General features: G+C 36.1%; 2 protein-coding genes across 15 annotated transcripts; one reads left to right on the top strand and one right to left on the bottom strand.

Moving 5' to 3' along the window:
* Positions 1-5,518: 5,518 nt before the first annotated feature.
* Positions 5,519-16,355, top strand: LOC140973722 (lysine-specific histone demethylase 1 homolog 3). Of its 14 annotated transcripts, none has more exons than XM_073436738.1 (14): positions 5,519-7,501; positions 8,288-8,429; positions 8,612-10,942; positions 11,030-11,123; positions 11,535-12,019; positions 12,730-13,446; positions 13,524-13,598; positions 14,209-14,469; positions 14,559-14,633; positions 14,757-14,827; positions 15,380-15,450; positions 15,561-15,699; positions 15,784-15,909; positions 16,140-16,355. In XM_073436738.1, exons 1-8 carry the CDS (start codon positions 5,610-5,612, stop codon positions 14,287-14,289), a joined length of 5,817 nt encoding a protein of 1,938 aa, XP_073292839.1. In that variant the 5' UTR covers positions 5,519-5,609; the 3' UTR covers positions 14,290-14,469; positions 14,559-14,633; positions 14,757-14,827; positions 15,380-15,450; positions 15,561-15,699; positions 15,784-15,909; positions 16,140-16,355. The 14 variants fall into 14 exon arrangements, with proteins under 14 accessions (XP_073292839.1, XP_073292832.1, XP_073292831.1 ...); XM_073436731.1 differs by having other exon boundaries at positions 15,383-15,450; positions 15,549-15,699; positions 15,767-15,909; XM_073436730.1 differs by having other exon boundaries at positions 15,383-15,450; positions 15,549-15,699.
* Positions 16,356-17,457: 1,102 nt separating this feature from the next.
* On the bottom strand, positions 17,458-23,539 carry LOC140973725 (uncharacterized). Its single transcript, XM_073436740.1, has 5 exons — positions 23,104-23,539; positions 22,289-22,551; positions 19,811-19,928; positions 18,777-18,985; positions 17,458-18,067 (listed from the first exon to the last, which is right to left on the bottom strand). Exons 1-5 carry the CDS (start codon positions 23,437-23,439, stop codon positions 17,614-17,616), a joined length of 1,380 nt encoding a protein of 459 aa, XP_073292841.1. The 5' UTR covers positions 23,440-23,539; the 3' UTR covers positions 17,458-17,613.
* Between the last annotated feature and the right edge of the window lie 1,626 nt (positions 23,540-25,165).

Below are 25,165 nucleotides of genomic sequence, written 5' to 3' on the forward strand. Positions count from 1 at the left end.
TTTCAATCTCTTACATTTCACTAAAATAGCAATGTGGGACAAAAACTCATGGCCCAACAAGCTACCCCAAAAAACTAGCTGAGCTCGAGCTCGCGAGCCAGTCAAACATCTTGAACCTCGAGATCGGTTCGATAAGCTTAACGAACGGTCTCGAACAAGCTTTTTAGCGAGCCGAGCTCCGAGTAGCTCGCAAGCGGCTTGGTTCGTTTACATCTCTATCGGCTTTTATTTTGATTTTATTAGTACATATATATTGTTGGTCCCTGGTGCAACATCTTGAGATAATAATATGAAAATAAAGTGTAAAATTAAACACCGAGATTTACGTGAAAACACCTAAAAATTATTTTGGTAAAAATGCACGGGTAAGATGAAAAGAATTTCACTATAATATTTTATGGTGTATAACAACTTATTGTGTTTCCAAATAAAATGCACACTCTCTTAATATACGAGAACAAGTATGTCAGAAATATTATAGAATTAAACACTTAAACGCTATGAGATGAAAGAAAAACTCAAATGAGATACAATGAAATGCCAAATGATGCATCTATTTACAATGCATAACTCCAGTGTGAACCCTTCCTCTGAGCATAATTTCAAAGTTGTTGCATAACAAAATCATATAAAACTTGTTTTTTGATTTTTTCTTTCTTTGAACAATGCTCACATCAGCCACCTCATTTAATTCCACCATCCACCTTTGCCGACATTTCTCCTACTTGGAGATTTGATTGAGAATCAAACATATCTCCACACATCTTTTCAATTTTTCCATTCCCTGCTACTTACGTTTCGACTAGGCCACTCGAGGATCTACATCACTCAAGCTTGTCAATGTTCACTGCTTGGTCAGAATATCAGCTATATTATATTATGTATAAATCTTCTGCATATTTACGCTTCTTTCTTCTACTACTTATCATATTAAATGAAATTGAACTCTAATGTTCTTAGTCTTACAATGAAGTGATGAATTCATTGCAATGTGCGAGACATTTTGACTGTCACAAAATAAATGAACATTATCTTGTTTGTGTCCGATCTCCTCCAATAATCTTTTAATCCATATCGTCTCCTTGCAAACTTGAGTAGATGTCATGTATTCTATCTCCATTGTACATAACATCACAACTGTTTGCAGTTTTGAAACCTAACTTACTGCTCCCCTACAAGTGTAAACACATAACAAGTAGTATATTTTCTCTTATCAGGATGAGATGCATAATCTGAATCGACATAACTCATAAGTGTAAAATCCGATCCTCCATGACATAATACATTATTTGAGGTACCCTTAATTTATCTAATGATCTTCTTAACAGTGCTCCAATGCTCTCGTCCATTAATCGTCGTATACCGACTAATTACTCTCACTGCTTGAGCAATATCCAATCTTGTATAGATCATGTCGAACATCAAACTTATCACTACTGATGTTTATGGTACTCGAGATATCTCCAGCCTCTCAGCTTCACTACTATGACACATTTCGGAGGATAACTTGAAATTAATAAGAAGATGGGTTGATATGGCTGACTATCTTGCATGTTGAAGCGTTGCAAGACTTTCTTCGAGTAATTGTTCAGGGAAAGCTAAATCTTTCTGTAACTTCCGTTTCAGTTAACTTATATCCATAGAATCATGTTTGTTGGTCCCAATTCCTTCATGTCAAATTTTAGCCAATTGTGCATTCAATTCTTGGACTTGGTCTTTGTCGGGACCTGCTACCAACATATCGTCCACATACAAAAACAAAATGATATAATCATTACCAGACATAATATGTACGAGGGTCTACACCACATCTGTTTCATCTAAGACTCGTGATATAGGAATCAAATATTTTGTATCAACACTTCGGCACCTGTTTGAGACCGTACAGAGATTTATTCAACCTACAAACCAAGTTCTCTTTGCCTTTTTTCTACAGAACCTTATGGCTGGAGAATATAGATTTCATCCTCGAGATCTCCAAGAATAAATGTCGTTTTCACATCTAGTTGATCTAGATGTAGTTCAAAAACTGCATATAATGTCAACACTAATCTGACCGTTGTAAGCCGAATCACGGGAGAAAATATCTCATTGAAGTCGACGTCTTCTTTCTGAGTATACCTTTTTACCACTAACACGATACCGATCCACTTGGTTATTATCATCACGTTTGATCTTATAGACCCATCTGTTACCAATGATTTTTCTCCCTCGTGATAGTGTAACAAGATCCTAAGTTTTATTCTTGTCTAATGTCTCCAATTCTTTATGCATTTCTGTCATCCACAAGAATACATCCGAGCTTTGAGTAGCCTCATGGAAACTCGATAGCTCACCATCCTCTATTAACAGAAATATTGCTTTCAGTAACATAATCTAAAAGCCAACGTAGTGATATTCTATCTCGAAATGACTGCCTTACTTTGGAAACCTTAGACTCAACATGTTATTGTTCATCGTGATCTGGTACTGCTTCACAAGAAATTTGATCTTCGTCTGTCTTATTTCCACATGAATTCTAGCATTTTCTAAATTCAGTGTGCCTTTATCTCTCTTTACTTTATCTTCCTCAAAGATAACATATATGTTGATGACAAGAATGTGGACAGTAGAATCCCACAAGAAAAACAACTTACTCTGTCAGCATAACCTAAGAAGGTACATTTTCTGGATTTCGAATCCAACTTCGATCTTTCTTGCTCATTGCACATAACGCAAACTAGACTTCCAAATGCATGAAAATGAGAATAATCAATCGGCTTCCCATTCCACATCTCCATCGGAGTCTACAGATCAATCGCTACTGAAAGAGAACGATTGATAATATAACGAACGGTTTTGACTGCTTCCGCCCAAAATGACTTATCTAGACTCACAGTCCTCAACATAGCTCTTGTTCTGTTCAACAATATTTTGTTCATCCGTTATGTCACTCCATTATGTTGATGTGTGTAAATCTTCATGAAATATCTTTTTGATGCTCTAGTGTTGATAAAATACATCAAATTCGTCACTTATTACTTTCCATTATCAGTCTTCAAACAATTTTTTCATTTCAGAATCAAGTTCAACACGCGCTTTGAAATCTTTGAAGATCTGGAAAACGTTTGATTTCTTCATGATTGGATACACCCAACATCTCCTAGAGAAATCATCAATGAACGAGACAAAAGTATCTCGCTCCTCCTATGGATACAACCGATGCTTGCCAAACATCCGAATGAATCGGCTCCAATATGATTTTGTTATTGGCAGTGAAAGTATCAACCTTTAATTTGTGTTGTTTACTGGTAACACAATACTCACAAAATGATAGAGACGCTTTTGTAAGCCCCGACAATAGCTTCTGTTCTGAAAGAATTTCCAACATTTGTTCTGACATGTGTCCGAGCTTTCTATGTCGTAACACTTTTAATTATCTCTTATGACAAAAGATTCTTCGTCAGCACCTTCACATGTTGTACCTCCTATATGGTGCGAATGATATCATCAAACATTTTTTTTTGATAGTACCGACTCCGACGATTCTTAATGCATGATCATTTCTCATGAATACAGATCCTTCTGAGAATAATTCATACTTATTGAACCATTCTCTTCAAGATATCATGTATCACGTCTCTCATGAATTCATAATCTACGTGTCACAAAATTTGTGTTTGCCTTCTGCAATTATTGCTGCTTTGCTGAATAATATTTCAGTACATCCTGAAGTATTGATAACATTTCCTTGAGAACCCTTCTCGATACTCGTACACTCTTTCTTGAAGTGCTCTTTACCGCCACATTTATAGCATTGAATATTTCTTATAACTCCTTGACTTTGATCTATCTTGCCTTTGGCTCTCACTGGAGTCACGGTTTATAAATTTTTCTCTTATTATAGGTAAAGCCTCTATTTGCTTTGAAGTTACTAACATATCTTCCTTATTCTTGCCTAGACTATTATCTGATAATCACAATTAAGACATCATCGAAGTTTAAAAACTTTGTGAGAATATTGTTGGTTAAATTGATAAAAAGTTGATCGTATGAATATGGTAGATTTTGAAGTTGAAGCTTTGCACGTTCTTTTTCCTCTATTTTATGTCCCACAGAAGTAAGTTGGTCAAATGGAGTATTTAGAGTGTTGATATTATCGGTCATTGATGATGATTCCATTATCCGAATAGTATTAAGTTTTCTCTTTAGAAAAATCTTTTTGTGTAGTGGCTTGACTTTCGTATATCTTTGTCAGAGTATCCCGAATAATTTTTGACGTCTTTATCTCAGAGATACTTGACTGTACTTCGTCTCCTATTGCCAAGTGTAAATTGATAATAATATTATCATTCATCTCATTTCACTTTCTATCGTCCGTCATTTCCCTCGGTGTATCTCCAACAACCGTCAAACAATTCTCCTTTTTTTTTAAACTGCTTGCATCTTTATTTTTCATAGCATAAAATTCCATTGAACTTTGCTATCTTGTACCTGTCCGTTATTATGTCTACAACAATTTAATAGACTGAACAAAATAATCTCATCTTAATAAAAAATCTCAAAAAAAATTTCCGATGTGGAAGATCGGTCTATACTGCAACCACATACCATACTCAGAATTTTAATAAATTTTAAATCAAAGCTCTGATACTAATTGTTGGTCCTAGATGCGACATCTTGAAATAATAATATGAAAATAAAGTATAAAATCGGACACCAAGATTTACGTGAAAAACTCTTAAAAACTATCAGGGTAAAAACTATGGGCAAGATGAAATGAATTTCACCATAATATTTTTTGGTGTATAACTATTCATTGTGTTTTCAAATAGAACACACTCTCTTAATACAGGAGAACAAACACCTCAAAACATCATAGAACCATGTACTCAAATGCTATGTGATGATAGAAAAACTCGAATATTATACATTGAAATGCCAAATGATACATCTATAAATAGATGCATAGTTCCAGTGTGAACCCTCGTCCGAACACAATTTTAAAGCTGTTGTGTAACAAAATCATATAAAACATGTTCTTTTATTTATTTTTTCTCTGAACAGTACTCACACCTCTCACCTCATTTAATTTCACCATCCACTTTCATCATTTAGAAAGCCTAATTTTGTTTAATAAATGTAACATATATAGAATTTTCCATCATTCGGTTTGATTTGTTTTATCAAAACTTTGAATAAATTCATTTTTTTATGTTTAATTAATTATAAAATCAATCCAAATCATCATCAATTAAAAAAAAACACGATTTGATTTGGTTTCTTAGTCTTTTTCGATTTGGTTTGATCTATATTTACCCGGAATCCAAATAGAGAAAAAAAACAACTGAGGTGGTGATTAAATGAGACGCCTTGTTATATGATCACCCGACTAGGTTAATGGGTTTTAATTTTTTTGGAAATGGATTAATGAATTTTAAATAAATTAATTAGCAGAAAATGTGAAAGGAAGGTCATTGACCAAAATAGAAACAAAGGTATGACCAAATTAGCTTCCCGAAGGTATAAAACTAATCGAGAAAAAATTAAAAAATAAAAAAACTAAAATCCCCATTGAAATTGAGATTAGGGTTAGGTTTGGATGTGGAGTGACAGAGTCTGGGTAAGGGATGGATGAGAAGGAAAATAAAATGGGTTTGAAGAGGCAAATTGCACCTACGGAAGCATTATTTGATTCAGGTGATGACGAGCCAATTGGGGCATTGATGAAGCTGAAAGGTAAAAAAAGATCCAAAAAAACTAAAGTGGTTCCTGATGAAAGTGGAAATAAGGGTAAAAGTGTCGAGAAGATTGGCGTTGAGGAGGAGGAGTTAGGTGGCATGGAGGACACATTAGCAATTTTTAGGAAGAAGTTGAGGGGTCCAAAAAGGGATAGTGGAGCTCAGGTTGTCGTGGGGAAAGACTCGAGTAACAATTTGTTGGAGCCATCGGGTCAGTCTACCAGGGGGCATGCAAAGGACGGGAGATTGTACGTAGATAAGATTTTCGATGTGCAGCTGAAAGATAGCGGTGCAGGTGGTTCTCCTGGGGATGCTACTCTTTTCGACTCTCTAAAGGTGAAGGCTAAAAGGAAAAGTAAGAGACTAAAGCCTATCTCAGATGCAAAGAAGACAGTTGCAAGGGACCCTGAATGTGATGGTAATGTAGATCACCGGATATCCGAAAATTGTTTGCATCGTGATGGGAAAGGAGATACTTCAGAATTAGGGGATGAAGCTGTAGAGAATTCACTATCTCCCCTTTTTCAAAAAGTGCAATCGGATGTAATAAGGAAATCTTGCAATTCTTCAAGGTTGGAGCAGGTAAAAGAAACCAGAGTTTTAGTTGTTGAATCAAAACCAAATTCAATTGCTGGCTCAGAGGCTCCACCTGTGAAATCTAGAGCTTCATCGAAATTAGTCAAGAATCTCCCAGTATCTATTAACAGGGTACATGTAGTTCATGGTCAGGGTTCAATAAACTCAACCTTGATCCGTCAAACTGTTGATGACTGTTTAACTGAAGAATTAAATGGTGCACAGGGGAATTTAGTTTGCACTGATTCAAAGCAAGAGCTTTCTTCTTTTTCATCAGTTACGAATCATTTATCAAAATCTAATGACATGGATGGTACATCTTTCAATGCAATCTTAGAGAAATCGTCCTTGGTTGAAAGATCTCATTCTAGGTTGAGGGAATGCTCAGGTAAGATCTATAATGTCCAAGATGGTGATATCAACTCTGAAACCAGTGGGGACCTTCCGGGTTTTAACATTGAGCCCCCTTGTTCTAACAATATTCACGATAGAAGTTGTGGGGTTTTTTCTGTGGAAGCTGATAACAATTGTTTGCTTCCATTTGATGGAGCTGTTGTCGGGACCTGTAATAACAAATATGCAAGGGATCAGATGAATTCACATTTCAGTGATACTTCGACACTGATGCCTCAAACTGGGAAGATAAATTGTACTTCAGTAGATGCAGAAGTTCCAGGATTCTGTTTAGAAAAGAAATGCTTGAGAAAAAGAAGCAAAGATTTGTCTCAGAAAAATATTAAAGCTTCCAATGGGTTGCTTGACCATACATGCCCCCTAAACTGTAATTATCCTTCTGAGGATGACGAGGTAAATCAGACCTTGTATTCATCTGTTATCCTGGATCATCAAGGAAGCTGTCGAGAAGAAACATGGTCTCTGTGTGATTCCGAAGCTAAACAAAGCAGTATATCGGTAATCGAGCGGGCCGCACGGAATGCTAGAAAGTGTCGGCGTGAGGACATGGCTTATGAAGGTGACGCTGATTGGGAAATATTGATGCAGGGTCAAGAGTTTCTTGTTAGTCATGGGGTTGTAGATAAAACCAGGGAAAAAGTCAATTCATCGATGGCTGTGGATGCTGAAAATGGAAAGGCGGCAGCTGTAATGGCAGGGCTAAAAGCTCGTGCATTTAGTCCCATTGAGAAAATCAAGTTTAAGGAAGTGCTGAAACGCAAAGGTGGGCTTCAGGAATACTTGGAATGCAGGTCAGTGTTTAGTATTTTGTTCGACCTCCTACTTTTTCTGAACAAGGTTATCATAATTTTAAGTGGTTCTATCATCTACTGGAGGAGGATTGATCATTTTTATGTATTTGTACTAGGTAATGATAACTGTGCATGTGAACTTAGATCTGTTCATTTAGTTACTATTTGCTTATGATGTTTATGTAGGTTTGTTTGCCTGCTACTGTTTGTAGGTATTCAGAGCTGCCAACTTATTTCTGTTGCTAGTGATTTGGATTTTATACGATATTTATTTTAAGTTTGAGGAATCGATCCCAAGGGTTTTGCTTGTTGCTCATTTCATTACTGATTTCTTGTTTTTGTTATTTATAAAATATTTTGAGAGAGGAGTGTTGAAATGGTTAGGTTTGAAGAAAGAGGCTCATTATTCACACGTTATTTTTAAAGTTATTCAGTATGTAAGAACATAGTTGCAGCTATATCTGGTCCATCACAAGCGATTTTGCGATATTATTTTGAATGGTAAAAGTTCCTTGTACAACTTCTTTATTCACACAGTAATTGCAAAAGTTTTTCAGTATATAGGATAATAGTTGGAGCTATTTCGGTTCATCTCTTGCGAGTTACGAAATGAATTTGAACGGTAAAACTTCCCTTCTGCAACTTGTTTTTATTGAGTAAAATACCAGGGCGACATTTTCTATTTGAACTGGCTATTATGGAATATAGTTATCTGAATTTAAATTGTGTTCTTAACATGATAATTGCTACCAAATTTTTGGGGCTTAATCATTTGAAGTTTTGTAGGAACCATATTCTGAGTGTGTGGAACAAAGATGTTAGCCGCATTTTGTCCCTGGCAGATTTTGGAGTTTCCAGCACTCCTCTAGTGGGTGAAGGTCCACATGCTTCTCTAATTCGAGATGTCCACACCTTTCTCGATCAACATGTAAGCTTCTTGAATCCATTAAATTTATTTTGCTTGGTGCTTATTTAATTTGGCTGTGACTGTGAAATGCTTGCATTCATTTTTTTTTTTTTGCTTTGATGATTTTTAGCTGTATAGAATTGAATATCAAAAGTTTTTAGCCAATCAAATAGATTTTAAGATCGCTCTATGTATTTCTACAGGGTTATGTAAATTTTGGGGTTCCTTCTGGAAAGGAAAAAGTAGAAAATACCATTAAGCATGACTCAAAACTTCTGAAGCCCAAAGAAACTGGTGGACCTCCTCCTGCTGATTTAGAGGATGGAGTTTGTTTTATCCATGAGAAGGAAAATACTTATGTCAAGGAAATGAATTATGATGCATTTACCGATGAAAAACTGCCGAGAAAATGCAAGAGAGGAGATGAACTTGTCAATCTTCAGGCCTTAGAATCATCTGCCCCTATAGTATTTGAAGGATGCCCTCCCGAGGAAAGTCAAGCAGGCAGTTACCCTTATCCTATATCCCAAAAAAATGTGTCGGATATGGAGTATTTGGGTACAATCCCATCAAGCAGAGATGATGACGATGCTATGTTTCCTGCCATGCATCTAGAATCACTCCCCGATCGTGATTCAATGCCTGCTGTATATGTAGAGGTCCCCAAAGAAAGGCCCACTGTTGTATTGGGCTCCATAGATTGTGAGCATAGAGATGTAAATAATGATTCTGAATACAGGAATAGTGTAATAATTATTGGAGCTGGCCCTGCTGGCTTAACTGCAGCACGTCACCTGCAACGACAAGGTTTCGATGTTACCGTGCTTGAGGCCAGGAGCAGAATAGGTGGCCGTGTTTATACGGACCGTTCTTCATTAAGCGTTCCAGTAGATCTTGGGGCTAGTATCATTACTGGTGTGGAGGCAGATGTGGCAGCTGAAAGAAGGCCTGATCCTTCTTCATTGATTAGTGCTCAGTTGGGACTTGAGTTAACTGTACTGAACAGTGACTGTCCGCTTTATGATATTGTGACCGGTCAGAAAGTTCCTGCAGATCTTGACGAGACCTTGGAAGCAGAATATAATGGCTTACTCGATGACATGGTACGGCTGGTTGCTGAAAAAGGCGAACATGCCATGAAAATGTCTCTTGAAGAAGGCTTAGAGTATGGCCTTAAGAGATGTCGTATGTCGCACTCTGCACAAGATGACATGGAAATTGCATCTGATAAATTTCCTGATACTGTTAGTTCCACCAAAAGACCTGCAGACGATGTTCACATTGCTCAAGATTCTAAAACAAAGAGTTTGAATCCTATCGAGAGGAGAGTCATGGATTGGCATTTTGCTCACTTAGAGTATGGTTGTGCTGCTTTGCTTCAAGATGTCTCACTTCCAAACTGGAATCAGGATGATGTGTATGGAGGATTTGGTGGAGCTCATTGTATGATTAAAGGAGGTTACAGTGCGGTTGTTGAATCTCTTGGTGAAGGACTTTGCATTTACCTGGATCATGTAGTTACCAAAATATCCTATGATGCGAAGTGTCATGAGATGAATAATGAGCTGCATAACAAGGTTAAAATTTCTACATCCAATGGTAAGGAATTTTCGGGTGATGCTGTACTGGTCTCTGTGCCACTTGGGTGCCTGAAAGCTGAAACTATCAATTTTTCGCCTCCGTTACCTCAATGGAAACATCAATCTATCCAGCGACTGGGCTTTGGCGTTCTAAATAAAGTAGTATTAGAATTTCCTGAAGTGTTTTGGGACGAGACAATCGATTACTTTGGTGTTGCTGCTGAAACTACAGATCAGCGAGGGCGGTGCTTCATGTTCTGGAATGTCAAGAAAACTGTGGGGGCACCTGTTCTTATAGCCTTGGTTGTTGGTATGGCCGCCATAGAAGGCCAAAATATTAGCACTTCAGATCATGTAAATCATGCTTTACTTATTCTACGGAAACTTTTTGGGGAGGATAGAGTATCTGATCCAGTAGCATCTGTAGTAACTGATTGGGGCAGAGATCCATACTGTTATGGTGCTTACTCTTATGTTGCTGTGGGAGCATCTGGAGAAGACTATGATATTTTGGGAAAACCAGTGGAGAATTGTTTATTTTTTGCTGGTGAAGCCACATGCAAGGAGCATCCTGACACTGTTGGTGGTGCAATGATGAGTGGACTCCGAGAGGCTATACGAATTATGGATATATTGAAAACAGGGACCGATTATACTACCGAAGTGGAGGCCATGGAGGCTGCAAAGCGTCATTCGGATATTGGAAAGAGTGAGATGAGGGACATTGTTGAGAGACTTGAGGCATTAGAGTTCTCCAATGGTTTGTGTGAGAATTCACTAGATGCCTCTCGCCTTTTGACTCGGGGCTCTATGTTAAAGGACATGTTTTTCACGGCAAAAACGTCATCTGGGAGACTCTGTCTGGCTAAAGAGCTGTTACGACTTCCTGTTGGATTTTTAAAGACCTTTGCCAGCACTAAAGAAGGGCTCAGTGTGCTTAACTCATGGATTCTGGTAAGTGCTCTCATGGATGTGAAGTTTGCACTGCACTTGCTTTCACTGAAATGTCTGTTATTGACTGAATTTTATGGTACATGACAGGATTCCTTGGGGAAGGATGGAACTCAGCTCTTGCGTCATTGCGTTCGTCTACTTGTACTTATTTCAACTGATTTACTTGCAGTTAGATCATCAGGTGCTTACCTCACATTCACCTTTATTCCTTGCCCCCTCTTTTTCTAATGCATTAGTTGCATAACAACTTATGCATATTTTAATGAAAACCCATGGGCCATCCCATTTCTTTAATCTATACTTCGCAATGACAAAGTTTTTAGATGCGAGTGGAAGTATTTAAAGCACCCAAATATGTTTGAGACTTCTTTTACTTGGTTGATCTCACAGGTTTTCCTTGGAAGTGTTATTTCTTTCCCTCGAGAAAACAGTCAAATTGCAGCCTCTTTTTAAACTCATCGATGATCAATTGAGATTTTTATATCTTATTTTGGCTTCCTGTGATATCTTGTTGAGATGATCTTGCAAAGTTTCACATTCTGAATGCTTTTTTAGAAACCATATCAATTATCATTTCTTTTATCATGCTTAGGTATTGGAAAAACTGTGAAACAGAAAGTCTGTGTGCATACCAGTCGTGATATACGCGCCATTGCTAGCCAGCTCGTCCATGTATGGGTTGAACTTTTCCGCAAAGATAAGGCTTCTAAAGGGGGACTTAAATTGCTCAGACAATCAACTACATTGGATTCAAAAAGCAAATCTTCTCTAGTGTCTGGAAAACCCCCTCGGCGCACAATTCATGTTGAACCAGAGAGCAAGGGAAGTTCAAAAATGTCAGCATCTGTGGGACCATTCCCATCCAGTGAAAGAACTAAGAAAGTGGTTGACAAAACTATGAAATCAGAAACAAGAATCGACCCTAAAGCTGATGTGCAATTCTCATGCTCTCATGGTTCAATAGGATCTCAAAGTGTTGTGGAGGAGAAAAATCAAGAAATTCCCATCTCTGAAGAAGAAAGTGCTGCCATTGCTGCTGCAGAAGCAGCCCAAGCTGCAGCTATTGCAGCTGCCAAGGTTTGCTTGTTTCACCTTCTTTTTCCTATCCACTCATCACATCTTTTACCTATCCTTCGTCACATCTTTTGCCATTTTTATGTGATATACGAATTGATGTTCGGAACCACAAGTGGATTCCCATGGATGATCACCTTTGCGAAGTTGGTATAATATTTCTCCGAACTACTCCAATTAGAAAGGATGATCACACGTGCCTTTCTTTGGTTTCTGCTCTCGGACCGAAATAGGAAATTGTTGGGCATTCTTAGTGGTGTGACCACTTCTTCTGGATATTTTTGTGTGCGTCAATGTGTTACTCATTATGCAAATAAATTGAAGGATGACAATTGATTTTCAGTTGACCTGAAGTAATGGAAGTTGATCCTTTAGTTTCTTTGACTGTAATTTGAGCTTAAAGAAATTGTGGCTTTCAGAATATGTACAATCTTATTTTTATCATGTTAGTGGTATTATCTTCTTTCACTTTTAATTTTGAAACTTTGCGACTTTCTGGTGCCATAAATATTTCCAATTTGTGATCTTTGGCTTTCAGCACTGGGCATAAAGCAGTGAACCGACGAAAAATTTCTTTTACCCATGAAGTTATCCTCAATTAGTGGTCTTTCTTTTCTGTCTATTGTTGGACTTGGTTGAGCAATGTGCCTATGGGGCAGCTTTCCATCTGTTACACCTCTTTTCTTTTTGTTTGTCTTTGTAATATGCTACAGGCATATGCTGCTTCTGGTGTCATGCATAATTCATTGCCGCAGCTTCCCAAGATTCTTTCGTTTCACAAATTTGCTACGCATGAACAATGGACCCATATGGATGAATCTGATATCAGAAAGAATTTTTCTGGTGCTGCTATAGGCAAGCAAGATTTCTTATCTGACATAGATTCTAGGAACTGCAGAGTGAGGGATTGGTCAGTTGATTTTTCCGCTGCTGGCATCAACCTGGAGAATTCCAGGATGTCAGTTGATAATCGTTCACAACAGAGCCGTTCAAATGAGATTGCGAGTCAGTTGAACTTCAGGGAACACTCTGGGGAAAACGCAGCTGTAGATAGTAGCATATTCACAAAAGCTTGGGTTGATAGTGAGGGAAGTGTGGGCATAAAAGATTACAATGCTATTGACAGATGGCAAAGTCAAGCAGCTGCAGCAAGTTCAGGCTTCTCTCATGGAACAATGCACTTAACAGATGAGGAGGATTCAAACGTAAACTCAAAGTTATATGCTAGGAAGCCTAGTTCAGCGGCCATTGATAGTTCTGCTTCGTACGTTGCATTAAACAACGAATCAAAAGGCAATCAACCTAGAGGAGCAGAGCGATTAAAACATGCTGTGGTGGACTATGTTGCTTCGTTGCTTATGCCTCTTTATAAAGCTAGGAAAATTGATAGAGAAGGTTACAAGTCAATCATGAAGAAAACTGCTACCAAGGTTTTCTCCTTGATTTACGCTGCAACACTGCTTGTTTTTACTTTGCTTCTGTCAGCGAACTTAAATTTTTTTTCCAGGTCATGGAACATACTAATGATGTGGAGAAAGCTATGGCTGTATCTGAGTTTCTGGATTTCAGACGCAAAAACAAGGTGGGGATCTATTTGCAATTACTTTGAATTTTGTAGGTTTTATTTTACTGAATATATTGGCTTAGTGGCAAATGGTTTCTGCTAATAATTTGTTTCTAAAAACTTGGTACGTTTTTGTGATATAAATGCCGGGATAAAAGGCTCAGATAAATTAAAATTTTGTAGTTTTGCTTCCTAGTATCATGCGAATTTTGGTAGTCGTTCATTGTGAGATTTTTTTGAGATGAAATAATCTTAAGGAAACATTTGGCTTAGATCTTTTTTTAATGAACCAAAACTATCAGCTTCAGATGTATGACATTTACCTTAAATGCACTTGGAGATGATTCGGAGGGAGGATCTTGCAGTTTTTGGAACTTCTAAAATTTAAAATTCAAAAGTTTCTTGACTGGAAAATTATTATGGGCGTGATAGTAAGGTGTCTTGACCTCTTATGTAAAGAAGTAACAAAATATTGGTGTCATTAGATGCTTCTGTTGGCCGTGTATGTTTCCTGTTTATGAGTTGGTTTTCATCTTTTGCATAATTATTTTGATTTAAGTTATTTAGATTCTTTCGATAAACTTTTTGTGGCTTCTAATTTCCTATTCAATTTTTGTTGTTGGGGCAGATCCGAGACTTCGTGGACAAGTTGATTGAAAGACACATGGCAATGAAGAGAGATGCCAAATTAGGCTCATCCGGAAATTAGCTGTTTGTCAGTCATAAACAAAAGATTGAGTCCAAATATATCCGTAGCATGCCAACCATCGGTCAAGACTTAGGCAACTGGATATTATATACATTTCCAACTTCCAGGAGTCAATAGTTATTTTATCATGGAACTGCTTTTCAGAAATTATTGCTAGATAAGAGGACTGTATTGTTTAGGGTAACGTTGCACAATCTTATGTTTCTCTCAATACTCCTTTTCCAGAGGAGAAGTAACTTATTTTTTCCCGACTTCTGATGTATGTACAGCTTAGATTTTAATTGCAACAAATAGACAATTCTTCTCAAGTTGCATTGTCTGCTGCCCTCTTCGCTAGTTTGATAGTAAGCAAAATCATTACTTGAAGAAATATATTTCATGTGTTTTTTCCATCATTTTACAGAAAGTTAACCATTATTTTCGGAAATTGTGATGGCATCTTAACTCCTTTATCAGTTGTATTTCAGCCATCAAGGTTACTGCCATTTAGCAGCATCTTCTCTCTTTTTCCAATGGAACAAACCTATACACCTGAAAGGTGAGGTTATTGAGGTGTAACTGCTTATAATTTGGTTTTAGTATTCTAAAATGTAAGATGTTATTGCATGATAGGAAAAAGTGGCCCTTTTGTGGTTTATGGTTTCCATTGGTTAACCCTTCTTGAACCTCCTTATGTGGCTATTATTTTTGTTTCTCTATCGCCGCAGAGAAGCTAGTTAGGAATTGCACGTGGATTCAGATCAACGGGAGTTTGTGATACCCTCTGAATGATTTGTGTCGTTTTATGATTGCACTTTTTATAAATTACTCTAGTTTGCCAGAAAAGTTTCCCAGAAATTGTAAAAAAAAATTACCTGTATTTACTAAATGCCAAACTAAACATATGGGAGATGCATTATTCATTGGCCAGCATGCTGACGTTGCATCATATTCTTTTAGGGGTCTATTTAAATTTGAAATTTCTTTTAAATTTTCATAGTGGTTATTTGTTGCATCTTAACTTTTCGACCAAATAATGTCTCCATAAGGTTGACATCTACTCTAACTTTTGGTCGGTTAATGTGATATGTTTGATTTTCTTTGCCACTAGAAGATCCAAAAGATACTTGAACTGGAGCCCTTTTCTGAAGTCGGAGCATAGATAATCCGTTATATGCAGAGGTATATATGCTCTCGATTTGTTTACTTCTTTTTCCTGCTGATGCCCTCTTATCCGTTTGTTCATTGCGTGTGTATCTACATCTGTTGTTTATGTTTAGAAGGAAAAATAGCTTTTGTAGATATGCCTGGTCAAGGACCAATCCAGAAGATCATTTAAACCTTTTGGGATCTCGGTAGAAGCTGGCTCAGTTTCTGAGTTCAGATTCCCTCGCTTAGCCAGCATCCTGTATTGAATTTGCAGGTTTAAAGGTTTGAGCTCTATAACATGTATGGTTTATTCTGCCGCTCCTTATAGTCTTCATAACTAGTGGCATAGTTTGTGCTATACGGCAGGAGGCTTTCTTCCCTTGTGAAGTATTGCGCTCTGGGGTGCCAGCTGAAGTGCTTATGTAGATTTTTTGGGTGTTTCCATGGCATACTGCGCAGTTTGCTGGAATGCTAAACTTCAATTCGAGAAGGGTAAATTATCTCAAAGCTACTCCTAATTCTTAATAATTGCATTTGGGGTGATTTTACCTTGTGAAAATTGTTCGAGTGTCGAAGGGACTTTAAACTGAATGTCCCTTGTTCTTTCCATTCCTCTTTCGGTTTAATCGTCCTTCCATAGTAGCTTTTAAATTCTTATTATTCAACTGAGAGTTATTAATGCACGTGTGACGATCGATCGTATTTGTCTAATGTATTTTCAGGCCCCGTCTATATTCATGGTGGAAAGAGGAGTCCTTGGGTCCATGCAGCCTGCCATGCGTAGTTCCATCTCATTGCATCCAGTTGTGCGTATAATATATATACACAAAAAAAAAGTTCATTTTTTAATTAATTTATTATGTCAAAGATTTGTTGACTTGTAAAATGTTGTATCAAACCAGCGTTTGAGGCAACCACTGTATCATTATTCGCATTCACCTTCGTTTTTGGTTTTTGACACATTCGAGATGTGGATTGGATGAAAAGAAAAAAAAAACTAAATGCTCGAAAAATTGTATATAGACTTGGCAAACATTTTTATACACGCCACGAACGTTAAAATCAGGACAAATGAATTTGCTAAACACAATCAGTCCGTTGGGTTTTTTTAGTTGAATACTATTCGATAAATTTGAAAAGAAAGAAATTTATTTTTAACAAAAAAGTTAAAACCTCGCCCGTTATCATCCCTTGTATTGACAGCAGAAATTGGAACGTGTATCCCTACCATAGTACATGTCAAGTCATCTCTACAGACTTCACAGTAGAGAAGCTATCAGATTAGACGGGAGAGTCAAGACAGTTTTCTATCCGACGGCCCAAGAATTACCTAAAAAGCCACTTAAAGAAACACGAGGAAAAGGCATTGACGACTCCGAAAACATTTTCCTTTGTAACTAACAAAGAGAATTAGAACGCCAAGTTGAACTTTTTAACAATTGATTGACCAACTGTATAAAGTACACCTCCATAAAAGACAAACTGAAAATCAAGATTAAGCAAGGAGAGAATAAAGCTTGAAAAAGAAGAAGAGAGAAGTCCAATTACTGCTGTTGTGATTGTTTCTGAAATAATAGGGGGTTCATATGAGAAGAGGAGTCCAACGAGAAAATGCATAAATTATGTATTATATTTATCTTAAAAAAGAATAAAATTGTATATTTCATGCACATGAAGCACTGGCGATCTAAAACAAAGGCTTCTAGCAGATAGGAATGTGGACCAACCCAACATATTTTCTAGAGAGATGACAGAAAGATCCCTTGAGAATGGGTTTAGGGATTTTAGGCGATATTGCACCATTAAAAAATCCGAGCATCTGATTTTGAACAGACTTGATCTTTTATTTTAACTAGTAAATCGAACGTGGGAACAGTTCCATTTGGAAAAAATAGTTAATCCAGTAAATCAAAACGACGATTGCATATTTTATGCATCTTATTAGCTAAAAATTTCAAGAAAATCAATATCTCATGATACAAAAAGGTCGTGTAGCTACATTTGTGAAGCATTCTGGTACAACTCTAAACCTGATGAATAAATTTGAAACCGCAAGAATATGCAACTACAATAACAAATGAATAAAAACATTTCGAATGGTCAAGAAAAATAAGCTAACAAATAAAAATATACTGGTCCAACATAGAGATTAGCATGTGTGATATTTTTGCATTTCCATCATTCAAGTAAATCAAATTATAAGCTGGAAATTTGATCGGAACCTACATCTGAGAAGATTGTGGAGCTTTCATGATGGAATGCAAATGATTCCGCTAACCTTATAGCATCGTGTACCTTCAACCGCGTTCCTTGTTGTGAAACTACCACAGATGCAAGTTTAGCAGCTAGTTTACCCATATCTCTCAAATCATATATGCCACGTAATATACCATACAATATTCCAGATGCATAAGCATCCCCTGCTCCACAGGTATCCACTGGAACACAAGGTGAAGGCGGGATGTAAACAGCTTCCCCCTTCACACCAATATAAGAGCCTCTAGGACCATCTGTCACCGAAACATATGGAACAAAATGGCTTAGGTACCTTGTGGCCGAAACAGGGCTTTCTTTTGAGGAAAAATCACAAAAAGTTCTTGCTTCGTCGCTGTTTGCAAAGATAATGTCGGCATAGTTTGCCATTATATTCCTAGCCAATAAAGTTCAAAAGTCAGATTAATTCAACGAAATAATCATAGAGTAGATTAGCTCATTTTATTTTCAGTGGATGCAATAGAGTAAGATCAATGTAGGGAATTAGTACCAATATCTTTTCACGATTAATGAAATAATCACAATGCAGATACAACCTCACAAACTATGTGGATGCATCTCTCTTTTTTTTTAACAATTTTTTTTAAAACATAATTTTAAGTTTTTTCAGGTAAAAAATCTATGATGCATTTCAATAGAACCAAAATGAGAGAAGCATAGCCATCTTTTGGAGACTCTGTAGTTTTATCTATTCATAAAGAGGGATTTTGAAATTCAACAGCCAACAGTTTCTTATTTCCTAGAGTCGGCATCCGACACATCTCAGGTTGTATGCATACAAATCACAATCCGGTTAAGCATCTATCTAAATAATTCCACATGATAACCCCCAAAAGAGATTACTAATAACAAAAATAATTTCCTTTAAAAAGTAGCATCAACATGAAAGTGTTTATAATAAGCATCTCATGATGTATGATATTACATTTGTTTGATTCATGACAATACAATCAGCTATCATGAGAGCAATGCCAATTCTCATAATTAATCGATGCAGCCATCTAGTGATTATAGAAGTGTACAATCAATTGAGTAGTTTTTTTTTTTTTATAAACGCAGCAATGTAAGGTGGGTGTAATGTTTACCAGAAATCATCATAATGTTTCTCAATGCACGTGACATCTGATGCTGTGATGGCAACAAAAGCACCACACCTTCGGGCCTCCTCACACGCCATGGCAATTGTTTTGATTGTGTCAGGAAATTCAAACAAGTATCCTTCAACGATTAATATACTAGTTTTGGAAATCAAGCTGGCCAAGGAGGGATCATAATTTACCCTTGAAGATGTACCCTGATTTAACAAAACAGGACTTATTATTTGAGAAACTTGTGGAACAATCTTGTCTTACATAATATGAGAAGTTGAAAATTAATGATAATGTTGTTGACTGGTCCGATAACTGTGATAATACACATATATCATTAAAAAGTATGACTGGTTTGGAGTTCATCACTACTTACTCTTTGGTTGAAAGAAATATTGAATCTGGAACTTTTGAAGACGACTTGGAGAATAATCAATATAGTATCAAATGAAACTCATGGGCTGAATCTTTTATAGTTCTGTAGAATCCATGAGGTGGTTGAGAAATGTGCCATTTAAAAAAAAAAACTACTTCCTAGACCCCTAATTATATGTCACATTCCGACAGCCGACAATGCAAAAGTATTTATCAACAATAGAAATTATTTGTCTTGAATTTTTTTAGAAACACTAAACTATATATCATACGATAGGTTTGAAGTTCTAATTTTCTAACCACTTTCAGATAATCAATAGATTAAGGTAGTTACCAAATTATAAAACGTGGCCGTATACGTAGCAATTGTGAAGCTAAAAAGGGACACAGTAGTATTTCTGACTTGTGGCCCTCACAGTACGTTAGTTTTATGCGGCTCTGGTGGAAATTGTGGTTTAGAATGCAGCATAAATTAGGGAGCTATGGAGAATAATTGCTTCCATTATTTTGTCATACTCATCTAAAAGGAAGCGTTCAATAGAATTAAGTGTTCACCTTAGACTCTGTATAGAAATGTAGTACCCAATTAGGTTCTTGCACAGCTTTGTTAATTTCTAAAACTCCTGAATTTTGTCAGCTACAAAAATGTTATTTACCTGGTATGAAAGCATTGTCCGTTGAGCATCAGGAGTTGTCAAAACAATGACTGTTCCAGTAGTCCCATCCTTCACCGGTGCAGAAAGGAAATTCACATTTGCTCGCCGAAGTTTAGATCTGAGTAAAATCTGTAAGGGTCAGCAAATTTCTTTGTGCCATCCGAGCTGAACAACTGACTAGGTAAATTGCAATTTTAGTCCTGTAAGTTGACCTGTTATGTGTCTTGTCCTGTAGCTTTTCAAATTTTGGTTTTAATCAAGTAACTTGAATTTTGTTTTTTTGTTTTGGTCTCTTTTTGTCCGAAATCATCAAATATTGTTTATTTGATACTGATACTCTCCTACGTGACACATGTAACGAGAATAAAACATATATTAGACTCGTTAAATCTTATTTGATATTGATGCTCTTCTACATTACTCATGACAAAAATAGTCTATATTATGCACATTAAAATCAACTTAAACAAAAACAAGTTTTAATGTGTATAAAATAAGTTTTATTATCGTCACATGTGTCACGTGGGAAAGCATCGGTGCCAAATAAACCATATTCGATGGATTTAGTGGTCGAGGCATAAAAGGAGCAAAAAAAAATTTCCAAGTTATTGGATGGAAACCAAACTTTGACAAGTTACAGAAATAAAACCTAAAACTGGCCAATGTACCGGTCTAAAATTGCAATTTCTCATCTGATTACTAAGTAGTCAGAGAACAATCTGTTATTTGTCAAATACAGAGAAATTGGTAGAAAGTAGTCAGCTGCTCATCCTGAAAGGAGTTCCATCCTTCACTGGTGCAGAAAAGAAAATTTATATTCACTCGCAAAGTTCGATCTAAGCAAAATCTGTAAGAGTCGGCAAATATCGATGTGCTGTTCGAGCTGATACTAAGCAGTCAGTATATGGAATTGGTTTGTTGAGAATGCGGGAAATAAATATTTGGACAAGAATAAAAATATCAAATAGATCTTTGGACAGCCACATTGCGAAGATAGACCAATTTCCGATTAAGGCAAGCAATATTTTGAATGTTAAGTGGCACGGGTACCCAACAACTAAAACTATATCCAGCAAAGACAAACACGATGGGTAGAGTTGACTCAGTTGAGAATTGGTGGAGAAAAGTGATAGACACAGACCAGCTTTATTGAATGCATGTGTGATTTGTCAATTTGTTGTCCCATGTTAGCAAGAAAGGAAATATCTCCTAAGTAACATAAACGTGAAGGCTAAGATTTCTGCAAGATTATTGCAGAATTACTTAATGGAAATCCCTTGGTTTATGAAAGACCATAACAATCTTCAAGCATGTATACAGAATTGAATTACAGAGTTATGATAACTTAGTTTCCATAAGAATTTCTAGAATAGCAGAGGCAAGAAGTTCAAAGACAACACTGAATTCGAAACACAATAATATAATTGCATAAGATCCAAAACAAAAGAGCAAGTTTTTGCTATCACACACTATCAACAAGTATGGTCTGAGACCAGGACTCGTGATACGAGAAATGTAAGGGAAATAATGTATTTGAAACCATAATTATATGTATTACAAGCTCTGTTCTAATTTTTGTTCAGTATAGATGTTTGGCTGAGTTCGTTTCTACAAATTGTCTAATATATGTTATAAGATTTTTCTGTTATCATTTATCGTTGTTTGCCGCTTGTCCTTCTTGAATTGGCAACTCACCATTTGCCCACATGGGTTGAGAGTCTGAGATATTGGGAGCTGAGGATTAGAAAGTCAAAAGTCGGAATGTTAGAACTGGGTAGAGTTGCCTAAGACTTAAAATACATGATCTCCACCAACAAAGTTTAAGATTGTTTATTTTTTTGATAGAGATGTAGAGTAATAAATTATCTCACATTTGTTTATCTCGCTTTTCATGAACAGATACAATCACCTAGTTAAATTCTCGGCTAAGTAATTCAGTTCTTAAATGACATCATTAAATTGTGTTCCATTTGTATTCTAATAGTTCGTGTTCAGATGTTTAAGTTCCATTCCATCTATTATATGTCTCAGTCATGCATCCGGCAGTTAGACCTTGCCCCAAAAAGTTATTTGCTGGTTCCGTTTAAATATGTTTTAATATTTATTAATTTTGGAAGTTAGAAATGAGAATCCCCAAATTTATTTGCCTTGTGCATGTTAACTGAGTCAAAACCCTGGTCATGAATAATTTGATCATGGTGGACAACTCGCCCCGTCCAGTGGCCTAGTCCACTCGAGATTCTGGTGAGGAAAATGCATCACAGAATCTAGTGCAGGTCATTGATAGAGCACGCTAAAAGTAAAATCCCTACCTTAAGAAAAGTTAATCGTGCATCTGGAAAAGGCAAATGTATTAATACTAAAACAATGCAAAGAAAACAGTTTGATGAAGATATATTTTTTATCTGAAAGCTAAAAAAAAAATTTTATACTTTTTTTTAAAAAAAATTTCATTAAAAAAATGCAAAGAAAACCTACCTATAGAATCCACCTAAAGGATCACTTCCAACACTGCCAGCCATAGCAACATTTAGCACTGGGCCTCCAATAGATTGCCTGCCAAGCCTGGCCAAGGCCACCAAACTATTTGAAAGAGAACCGCCAGCTGCAGCCATGTAGCTTCGTCCATCCATAGCCTGCAAAATTCTTCCCCTTTCTTCATGATTCACTACTTTCCTCGAGCCCTTCTCTAATTCAAGTCTATGCAGAAAATCATAGTCAACCACGCCAGAAAAATCGACCTACCATTGTCCCCAAAAAACAACAACTAAGTTTAACTTTTCAAAAAACCAGAAGCATGAGCATTGAACTGCTTGACTGGAAAACTTCCTCAAGCTCTGTTCTTTCAAACGAAAACCAATGGCCTTGAAACACTTGCAAGCGAATAGATTGTATATGAAACAACTGCCTCCATACATGTTATTTCATTCTAATACCCATTAGTTTAGTTTTGCTCCAATTCCCCCCGGTTTTAAATTGTGCTCTAAAAGACAATCAAATAAGATCTTAAAAAATAAGTTTGGGGTGCCTAATTTTTTAAAAAACAGCTTAGGATTTCAAATGCCCTTGTTAAGTAAGAATTTGAAATCCAATACTATAATAATAATAACAGTTGGATGGATTTGTTTCGACTATGTGAAACCCTTTACTCCCAAACCCTCCATCCAAACACAACCTCAGGTCACCAACTCTAAACAAGCTTTCTTCGCATTGCTAATCCAAATTCTCCACATCCCACCTCCAAAAGAAACAGAAAATTCAAAAATCAAAAGAAAAAAAAACTAGAAATTTACCATGGCCTGGCCGAGCCCCAAAACATGCCATCTTTCAGGAAGGCCGGCAGAAGACTCCCTGCATAATTCATGGCGGTGATGGGATCCTTCGTCGTTGTCCGTACTAGATTCTCCTAACCCATCAGAGTCATTTCTGTTGCCCGCAAATTCATCTCCATTAATCGGCATAGAAGAAAAACGAGAAATTGAATTGGGATGAAAACGAAAGGATGAAGAAAAGTGGGAACGAATACATTTACGGTTGAGAAGGGGATAGTTGCATGTGGTAAGAGGAGTGAGGGACGGAGATAAAAGCATGGAAACTGAGGATAAGGAGATGAGAGAGAGAGACATCATATCCCACGAAAATTTAGTTACAGTAGATTGAGAAAGAGAGTCGACCGTGGGCAGCTAAGCGGGGAAGCCGACTTCCACGATTCCCATTCACTACAATATCCACACCAATCGATAATACTATTTATTACAACATCAAAATTTCAAGTGAAACAAAAGAGTCCCTATGGTTTTTACATCATGTTTAATCTAATCAAGTGTCGTCCTTAAAATTTCGAGGGTCTGAATCGAACTTAAAAAATTGAATTGAACCTCTTAAATAATAGACTAATGTTTTTTTCGTTAATAAAAAGTTTGTCGAAACATATCAACGTTGTATTTATTTGTAATATTTTCGGTTAATATGTTCTTAAATATTTTTATCAATTTTATGTGAGTTATCTAAGTTATCAACAACTATAAGAAACAAACTTGCTTGTTTCATATTTATTGCAAAAATTTGTGTGAGACGGTCTCATGGGTCGTATTTTGTGAGACATATATATTATTTGGGTCATCCATGAAAAATTATTACTTTTTATACCAAGGGTATTATTTTTTATTGTGAATATCGGTAGAGTTGACCCGTTTCACAGATAAAGATTTGTGAGACCGTCTCACAAGAGACATATTCTGTGAAAAATGTTAGATATACACTTAAGGTTATATGTATATTTACATTTTGTACGATAAATTATGAAAATATTTTTGAATTCAATTAAATAACTTCTATGTTTTTTTTATTCTCTATTATATTTGAAAAGAAAGATATGTAACGTCTCAGAAATTTGATGTGAGTATTTAATATAAATGTGAATATTTTTTGAATTAAAATAATTAATAAATAATTTAATAAATACATTAGATATGTACCTATACACTTTCACTTCCTATAAACTTCAATTAACAACCAACAAGTGTCGTGATTTTGTAGGATGGAAGACATGAGTTGTTTTTCTCACATCTAAATGGTCAATTTCCTGTGGCTTAATGAGAGAAATACTGTAGTTTTGTAGAGAGGAAAAAATATGTTGTTGAAGAGAAAAAATAGAGAAAATTAAGAGAAAAATATTAAACTTTCACAAAATATTTCTATATTTTTATATAACCACTCTTTATTTCCCAGAAACCACCGTGTATCGGAGGAGTAACAAGATCAAGCGGAATAATCCCAAAAAATTTGTATTCTTATAAACTTGAAAAGTTAAAAAGTTTTTGCAAATTAATAAGTATATATGTAAATTTTATTTGTATGATTTAACCTTCATTTCATTAAAAATGAGATAAATTGATAGTACAAGTAACTAATTTGTAAATCGTGTCTTGAACCATACAGAAAGCTATCTATCTCTAAAGCAAACTAATAACTATCTTATTAATACAGATAAAAAAAAAAAAAAAAAAAAAAAAAAAAAGAGAAAAATAGTCATTTATTTTGGTATAATCCAGAATACAACGTACATGTGCATATTGCAATTTGTAAACAAAAAAATCTTCTAGGAATTTTCAATACCAGATTTTGATAATTGAAAGTAAATTGTAATGTCTGACCTTGAGTTAATGAGCCCTAAGGTTAAAAGCATCACTGCACTTTAGCACTCTTCCCTGTTCAGTTTCTCAAATATACTTGTTCGCTAATTTAGTCTCTCATATGTGTGTAGTCGGTTAAATATTTAAACATATTGAGATATTAAATTAGCAAACAAATATATTCAGAACTGAACCGTTGTAAGTATACTATAGAGATGAT

Source organism: Primulina huaijiensis, chromosome 3 (assembly GCF_012295235.1).
Source record: "Primulina huaijiensis isolate GDHJ02 chromosome 3, ASM1229523v2, whole genome shotgun sequence".
NCBI classification, from domain to species: Eukaryota; Viridiplantae; Streptophyta; class Magnoliopsida; order Lamiales; family Gesneriaceae; genus Primulina; species Primulina huaijiensis.

Coding starts and splice junctions, on each gene's coding strand:
- LOC140973722 (XM_073436729.1), top strand. CDS start 5,610: ATGGATGAGAAGGAAAATAAAATGGGTTTGAAGAGGCAAATTGCACCT. Junction 10,943..11,029: donor TGCTTAACTCATGGATTCTG/GTAAGTGCTCTC, acceptor GGTACATGACAG/GATTCCTTGGGGAAGGATGG. Junction 13,447..13,523: donor TGAAGAAAACTGCTACCAAG/GTTTTCTCCTTG, acceptor TTTTTTTTCCAG/GTCATGGAACATACTAATGA.
- LOC140973725 (XM_073436740.1), bottom strand. CDS start 23,439: ATGATGTCTCTCTCTCTCATCTCCTTATCCTCAGTTTCCATGCTTTTA. Junction 22,552..23,103: donor TGGGGCTCGGCCAGGCCATG/GTAAATTTCTAG, acceptor GGACAATGGTAG/GTCGATTTTTCTGGCGTGGT. Junction 19,929..22,288: donor CCTTTAGGTGGATTCTATAG/GTAGGTTTTCTT, acceptor GATTTTACTCAG/ATCTAAACTTCGGCGAGCAA.